The 8,395-nt window shown below is 42.7% G+C and overlaps 1 protein-coding gene across 1 annotated transcript; it reads right to left on the bottom strand.

Annotated features, from left to right (window-relative positions):
- Positions 1-1,498: 1,498 nt before the first annotated feature.
- On the bottom strand, positions 1,499-2,882 carry LOC141618250 (uncharacterized). The gene is made up of 3 exons (XM_074435349.1): positions 2,354-2,882; positions 2,028-2,235; positions 1,499-1,745 (listed from the first exon to the last, which is right to left on the bottom strand). The coding sequence occupies exons 1-3, from the start codon at positions 2,880-2,882 to the stop codon at positions 1,499-1,501; spliced, it is 984 nt and encodes a 327-aa protein (XP_074291450.1).
- Between the last annotated feature and the right edge of the window lie 5,513 nt (positions 2,883-8,395).

Consider the following 8,395-nt stretch of genomic DNA (forward strand, 5'->3'; position numbering starts at 1 on the left):
CTTACCCGACAAGGAATTTCGCTACCTTAGGACCGTTATAGTTACGGCCGCCATTCACCGGGGCTTCGGTTGCCGGCTCCCCTGTCATCAGGTCACCAACTTCCTTGACCTTCCGGCATTGGGCAGGCGTCAGCCCCCATACATGGTCTTACGACTTTACGGAGACCTGTATTATTGGTAAACAGTCGCCTGGGCCTGGTCACTTCGACCCCCTTTGTGAGGGGGCACCCCTTATCCCGAAGTTACGAGGGCTAATCATCGTAGCTAGACTTGTATTTTTGTACATTTTACTTTGCTTTCGGGCATGAGCTCGAATTTTGTTGTATATATGAACATTTTGCCGTGCATATATGATGGCCTGCGAGCCATTTGCTGCTGCTGGATGTAAAATCTATTGTATGTGCAGGTTAGATTGGAAACAAGTTTGGCATATTGACGACCGTCATGCTGCCTAAATTCACATAGAAAATTGCAAGCAAAATACATGTTGTGAACATGGGCCAACTGCGCGCAAGGCCAACCCGTGTACGTGCAGCAGTCGAAAAGCCACGCTCGGTGGCGTAATAAATGCTTTCAACCGGTCGATTTCGTCTCGGTGAAGGTCTCGAAACGATGTAGAGATGTTCGGAGTCGCCACCAAGCAATTATGGGATGCCTGGAAACCGTTCGAATCCACTTTAAACCTAGGTCAATCGAGGCAAAAAGCACTGCTTGACATAGGTACTAAAGATAAGGAATCGTCCCTCTTAAGCATCCTATCGCTAGAATGACTCTCGTTCGCCCTGGATAAGGTTGTCCGCTATCTAAAGTTTCAGAGTAAGAGGTGAGGGTAAGTATTGGGAAGCCCTTAAATCGGACACCCAATCTCGCCCGCGGTAGCTGTCTCTACTGATCGATCTTGGTTGGTTAAGTGCAAAATTTGAAAAAGCGGTTTAAATGCATGAATGGGCATCCACAATTTTAAAGCTAACATGCGAAAGTTTGCTAAGTCGGTTGTTTATCCAAGTATCAAGGAATTGATGTCATGTTGGATTTAATGTTGGTTTTCATGCAAGAAGGAAATTAAATATTCATTTACCGAGTTAGGTTTGTGGTGCATAACATGATCCATTGGTCTTAAAAAGGGGTGTTTTAGAATGCAAAGTGTAAAATGCAAACTCAACAATCTGATATGTCGTGTATTCGGGTAAATCACATTAACATCTATACCAGTCATATCAAAATGTGATCAGCCAAAACATGTAGACTTATTTTAAAGAAAGCTAACCAGTTCTGGTCTGACGTTATCAGAAACATCAGATCCTACTAGTACATACCTGTCAGGGTACTCAGCGTCTAGTATTACTTGATATGTGTCCATTTGATTATGTGCCACATAAGTGCTCCTAACAGGGTACTGTAATTGCTAGACGAGTGACTTACCTGTCTTGGAAGGTTTTAATGATTCAGTGTAACATTCCTGGGCAGATTTATAGTCACCTTTGATGGTTGCTATTCTTCATTCTGTTGGTATTTTGACGCACTGGTGGTAGGTTGAAGGAATGGCTGTGACATTATGGATCCAGGGCCTGCCTAAGATTGCGTTGTAGGATGAGAGGCAGTCTAGGACTCCAAATCTTTCATATGATGAGACTCCTTCAATGTAGGTTGGCAGGTCCTTATTGATCTGATCCTCATTGGTCGTCATGGCTTTTAGGACATCAAGCATGATTAGATTTACTGAACGGCCGCCATCTACTAGGATCCTGAGGACACGAGCAGTGTCAATTTGCATAGTAATAACCAGGACATCATGATGGATGTCTGAGATCCCCTTCATATCAGTATCATCAAAAGTAATTTGAGGTAAATTTCTAGGTTTAAAAGGAGATTTCATTTTGGACTCTTTGACTATTTTCTTTGCTGTTGAGCTAGTCAGGTCACAAATCTCAGATCCTCCATTGATAAATTTGACTTCATAGATTGGTGGTGTTGGGGGCAGATCACGTTGTGGCCTTTCCTGATCCTTCATTGGTCTGTTGTCATACCTGTTCTTTGACGGCATTAGATCCTTCAGGTATCCTTTCTTTAGTAGGTAACCTACTTGTCTGTGTACATCTAGGAATTCGTTCGTGGTGTGTCCTATGTCCATGTGAAACTCACACCATCTTGTTGTGTCTTTCCTAGAGTTCAGATTGTCCGTCTTTTTGGGCCACTTGACAATGTCTCCCATGTTGTCAAGCCTTTTGATGAGTCCTGCAGTATCAACGGAGATGTTATATTCTTGAATAGTTGACTTTTGTTTTATCAGGTCTGGTATAAGGAGATGGCTTGGAGCTGCTTCCCCTATGATTAGAGCTTTTCCTACTAGAACTTTCGTATCCTGAAACACTATTTGTGGTTTCTGCTTTGAAGCTTTTATCTTCTTCTAGTCTGATGTAGCCAAGTGCCTTTGCCTGAACGTCTTCCAAAGTTTGGCAAGGTTTCATGGTCAGCTCATCATAGAAATCGATATCCAATGGTAGCCCTTGCCTTAATGCTTCCACAGTTGTTCCAACATCACATCTGGGGATTAAAACTTTCTCTTTATTGAATCTGGTCAGGAATGCTCTGATTGTTTCGTCAGGCTTTTGCTTGATTCGATACAAGTCGCTGGATCTCTTCTCGAGCTCCCTACTGCTGGAAAACTGATGGTTGAATGAGTTTATCAGGTCTGCAAAGGACTTGATGCTCCCATTACGCAGGTTTATGTACCAATGAAGGGCAGGCCCGGTCAGGGTTGTTCCAAAGCCTTTGCACATACACACTTGTCGTAGCTCACGGGGTATAGAGGCTGCCAATATTATCTGTTTGTAGTAGGCTACATGATTTTGAGGATCTGCGGTTCCATCAGAGGTCCTCATTGATAGTACCACAAACGTTTTAGGTAGATCTATCTTGGCTATCTCATCCACAAAGGGAGAGTCAGAATAGCTTTCAGGGTTGGCTTCCTCGATGCTTGTTGGTATTCCAGGGATCTTCTCAAATTTCTCATGGAGTTTCTAGATCTCCTGGACCATTGCCATCATTATGGCTACATTGGTTTGATCTGGGGTAGTTTCTTCATTTAGGGTTTCTTCTAAGTCTGAATCAAGATCTCCTGCTTTGGTTTTTGATGGAGTTGGGGTACCAAAGTTGGAGAAATCAATATTCCTGATGATTCAAGAAAATACTGTCCCAGGCTGGATCTTCAATTTTGAGCCCGAGGCTTTATCCTCTAGCTTTTGCTTTAGATTGAATTCCGATTCTTTCAGTTTCTGGACATCGGCTTCAGCCTGCGCCATTTTTTGCTTCAGCTATTCCATTTCCAATAGTTGTTGCTTGGCGGCAGCCAGTTGTTGTTTTACACTGTCTCCAGTCATTTTTGAAAGGATATTTGTTTATTTGGGATTGGGTTTTGATTATCTTTGAGCTAGATACCCCATGGTGGGCGCCAATTATTTTAGCAAGATTTTACACGGAAGTAATATCTTGCCAGGGGATTATTTTGCAGGGTGATCAAACTCAATAATCAATGCCTGACTAGTAAGGTAAATAAGTAAAGAATATACAATAAAATGAAATACATAGATTTGTACGTGGAAAACGCTGAGAATAAGGGGAAAAACCACGGGCACCAAGCTAGGAGGGATTTTAACTATAGTTTTCTGTATCCTAAAAAGGAATCAGCGTGGAAGACTATTAATAAGTAAGAATGCTAGTGGAATTGATTAGAATATATAAAACAAAATAAGAGTAAATGAGTGAATTATTGATTGCCCTTTGTCTTCCTTTCCTTTGCTATTTATAGTAGCTTCTTCTGGTCTTCAACGGCTCTTCCAACGTTCATATGAACGTTCCTAGTTAATAGACCTTCCGCCCTATTTACCCGGAAGTGGGTATTTGACTTCACAATTTCCCGTCCTTATATTTTGCTTGGTTGACTACTTCATAGTTGTTGTAGTTTTGTATAGTAGGTCACCCGTGAAAATAGGAACTACTTTGTTGCATTATGATTTTTGCCTGACGCATTCAGGTGATATCCACTATATGGCTGATACGTATCCCTTCAAGTCTGGCCTGATAGGATGGCATGACCTGCCTTTCCCTCCTGGCTGGCGCCTGACTAAGTGAAGTATGTTTTGTGCTGGGTTGCCCCTGTCCAGGCTAGCCTGATAGTCTTCGCCTGACATTTGTGTAATCAGGCAGGAGAAATCTTGGCCCTACAATAGGCAAGATGAGATGCGAGCAATCTAGAGCTGGCTCGTCATCTAAGATGACGTGAATTCCCAAAGGGTTTGTTTTGTTGTTTGGTTTTGCTGGCGAAGGTAGGGGTAGTTCTCCTTTCTCGATCATGTCCTGGATAGCATGCTTAAGCTTGAAGTAAGTTTCGGTGTCAGCCTTTGCCTTGGTGATATTGGCATTAGGCGTTAGGGTTCCAAAGGCGGGTTTTCTTTTCTTTAGGCGGCTCCGGAGTGGACCCGATTGGTTGCAGTATTCCTTGTTCCATGAGCCTCTTCAAGGCGCTAGCAAAGGTCGATCCTAAGTTGGTGAATGTCCTTTGGGGACGTTCGGCTTTCTTTACAGTTGGCTTGAGGAGGTTGACCTCGTCGATTTTGTTTGCTTGACCGTAGGGACGAGATCCAGTTGATGTAGACCCCTAACAGCCCCTACCCGTGGTTTTGGCCAAGACGCCCTTGCATAGGTCATCCTCGATACGGGTCCCGAGGATATGCAGATCCTCGATGGTTTTGATCTTCTTGTACCATAGCAGGTTGGCATAAACCGGACGGAGATTATTAACGAATTTCTCTACCAAGGTTGATTCGCTTGGTTTGCTGACTAGTTGGGTGCTCACCCTTCTCTAGCGGGTTAGGAATTCGGTGAATCCCTCTTTGTCAATTTGGGTTAGGACCTCAAGGGTGCGGGTGTTGGCTTGAATTTCGACATTGTCGGCGTATTGCTTTACAAATTCAACGGCGACTTCGTCCCAAGTGATGATGCTCTTTAGGTTGAGGGAATAGTACCTTTGACGGGGAATTGGTTCCAAGGACAATGGAAAAATCTGGGTAAAGAGCTCTTGTTTGACCCCTTTGATGGACATGTAATCCTTGAAGGCCCAGATGTGGTTGAGTGGGTCCTCCACTCCTTTGAATCTAGGCACATAAGTTAAGGTGAAGTTGTCAGGTAGTTGATCCCCGACGGGCTCGAACCTCTGATTGTTTTCGAGGTGAATGTTGTTCCCCCGGGCCAAGAGTTGCTCTTCCAAGAGTTTAAGCCTTTTCTCAGTTTTGGTTGATGGCGGAGTGTTGTGTTCTCCGGTTTCCTTATTTTCCAGAGTGTCGATACGGATTTCAACACGGTCCAGATTGACCTTAAGGGCTGTGAGCAGGCTCGCTAGCTGAGCAGTTGTGAGATCTCTGTTGTCATCATTGTAGTTGTTGGACGAAGCTGAAGATGGGGCCATGGTTTTGAGGCAGAAAACAGCTCACGTTACATCCCTACCGATACGATTTAACGACTAAACACAGACAACTCATAGGACAAAAAGACACTTCGGACTCAACGAGACGAGGGCAACCGTGTGTGGTGCCTCGGTGCTAACTCGATTGATGGTGCGACGGTGTTGACTAAACTTCAACTCATGCTCAACGTAATGGCGTGACACCTTTGAACAAGTCTCTAGGCGAGACGACTCATAATTAAAGACCCATAAATACGTTTGCTTTCACTCGGTAGACACGAGGCGGAATTGGAGTAGTGGACTGAAATTTTCGAAAATAAAAATTTTCAAAAAAGGTACATTTGTTGCTTTTTAGACGGCTTTTGAAGAATAGGGATCTTCAAAAGTCAGCCAGTTGAAAAGGGTCGTCTTAGGTTTGTTTTCAAAAGACGGTTTTAAGTTAAAGTTGCGGCGGATTTGAAAACGATGCGTTGTTTCTGAAGACGGATTTTTGAAATTCAAAATCGTGTGTTTTAAAAATCGAGATTTGCAAATTGTTGTGGTCTCGAGAATGGTGTGTTGTCCTCGGGATTTAGAAAGTCCTCGAAAATGGTATGTCATTTTCGGGTTTTGAAAGGGCCATTATGTCGGTGCAAAAGTCCATTATATCGGTGCAAAAAGTCCATTTTGTCGGCGCTAAACGATTTAAAATACGTGTTTCAAATTTGTCATTACGACGGCATAAAAAGGTGCGTTTTTTGAAACGGTTGTAAGAACCGGGTTTTGAAAATCGTCATTACGACGGCATGAAAAAGGTATTTGCAATGGTTGGCGAAAGACCGAGGTTTAAAACGGCCATTATGATGGCGCAAAAAGGTGTTTTGAAACGGTTGTGAAAACTGGTTTTAAAAATCGTCATTACGACGGCATGAAAAAGGTGTTTTTGTTGAAATGGTTGTAAAAACCGGTTTTGAAAATCATCCTTACGACGGCATGAAAAGGTGTTTTTTTTAAACGGTTGTGAAAACCGGTTTTTAAAATGGTCATCACGACAGCCTAAAAAAGGTATTTTGTTGAAACGGATGTAAAAACCGGTTTTTAAAATCGTCATTACGACGGCATGAAAAAGGTTTGAAACGGTCAGCGAAGGACCGAGGTTTAAAATGGCCATTATGACGGCGCAAAAAGGTGTTTTGAAAGTTTGGAAATTCCACGGAAGGACTTCTGGTCACATAGCACATAAGCACTCACAGTTCATTATATTATACATAATACTGACACGGGTTTTGGCTTAAAAAGGGTGGTTACACACCAAGCAATCAATCCCCGATTTTCGAGAGGGACGCCAATCCAAACAAAGTGTGTAAGGTTGGTGCCCTAGCCTCGTTCACGTGGGAAGTGAATGCTCTTTGGTGAAACAAAATGGTGTAATGCTAATGGTATGCTTGATGCAATCATGATTCGAAACGGGGGGATGAGAAAACTCACGCCGACGGGACGAGCCAATTGGTCGATAAAGGTTAGGTTATGGGCCGGGACAAGGAACCCGACTTATGATCGTAATATCAATTTATACACTTTAACTAATACCTCGTTCGAGTTTCACCATCTATGGATCGCAAAGACACGAGTGTCTTATTTTTCCCCATCGGAGTCGCCAATCTGTGGACATGGGCCACCTACGCGCCAGGTCAACCCGTGGATGTGCAGCAGTCGGAAAGCCACACTCGGTAAGAACACGACATTGAAGTGATCGTGTCAGAAGTGATCGTGAAAGAACACGACATTGAATCCATTCTTGAAAATGGAAATACAGGTGGCACCCTCGAGTTATGTGGAGCTGTGGAGGATGGCCAACCGGCTGCGAGCGACGGCTGTGGAGGCTCTTTAAGGTGGCCTAAGATGGCAGGTATGAACCTCCCTTCTTTCTTCCTTGACAAACATGAGATATTTGAGGTACTTTCGGAGTACTTGCCTTTCTATGCTTTGTCATTCATCAGTTTTCTTCCTTTTAGAGGGGGCGGTTTAAATGCATGAATGCGCATCCACAAGTTTAAACCTAACATGCAAAAGTTTGCTATGTTAGTTGTTTATCTAAGTATCAAATAATTGATGTCAAGTTGGATTTAATGTTGATTTGCATGCAAGACGGAAATTAAACATCCATTTACCGAGTTAGGTTTGTGGTGCACAACATGATCCGTTGGTCTTAAAAAAGGGATGTTTTAGAATGCAAAGTGTAAAATGCAAACTCATCAATCTGATCCGTCCTGCGGGTTATCCGAAGTCGGGATCGCGCTAGACGAGTGCTGGAAAGGAAACGAGAGTAGCACCAGGCAGCCTATTGTGGCGCGAGCCATAAGGCGATGCAAGGAAGCCTGTCCAGACTTGAAATGTAGAAAGCAGGAGCTGTCTTGGGGCGTGAGCCATTAGGCGACCTATGGGGCCTCTCCTTGTTGTTTAAAATGCTTGTGAAATTGTTTGTAAAAGGGTGTTAAAACCCTCTTTTGTTAAAAAGGTCATTAAGACCGCTTTTGTCCTAATATGAAGAATGGGACTCAGAATAATTATCATTGTCTTGATAATATTCGATGTCGAGTTCGGTTTTGTAAGCATGACATGGATAGTTTTGTAAAAACAGGATGTAAAAATGCTTGTTACGAACTAATTATGTTAAGTTCATTGTTTTGTAATTCACGTGTAAAAAGTGCTTGATATGAACTAATTATATTAAGTTCATTATTTTGTGATTAGTCAAATTTTATCATCGTACTCGGGTTGAACCGACATGGTATGTAGAACCAAGGATGATTATTTGTATATGACTAATATGGTTTTTGCAAATGTAAACAAATGAATAAAAAGGCTTTAAAATACCCTTTAAAATGTAATTAACCAAATATCATCACAGAGTCACGGATTAAACCATCATGGCATGAAGAGCCAAGGGTGAAT

The sequence above is a fragment of the Silene latifolia genome, chromosome X, assembly GCF_048544455.1.
Source record: "Silene latifolia isolate original U9 population chromosome X, ASM4854445v1, whole genome shotgun sequence".
NCBI lineage: Eukaryota > Viridiplantae > Streptophyta > Magnoliopsida > Caryophyllales > Caryophyllaceae > Silene > Silene latifolia.

What these genes read in the sequence shown, in the direction of transcription:
- LOC141618250 (XM_074435349.1), bottom strand. Translation starts at nt 2,882, where the DNA reads ATGAGGACCTCTGATGGAACCGCAGATCCTCAAAATCATGTAGCCTAC. An exon ending in TAGTGTTTCAGGATACGAAA is followed by an intron (nt 2,236 to 2,353) that starts GTTCTAGTAGGA and finishes TTGATACTGCAG; the next exon opens with GACTCATCAAAAGGCTTGAC. An exon ending in CTAATGCCGTCAAAGAACAG is followed by an intron (nt 1,746 to 2,027) that starts GTATGACAACAG and finishes TCGTGTCCTCAG; the next exon opens with GATCCTAGTAGATGGCGGCC.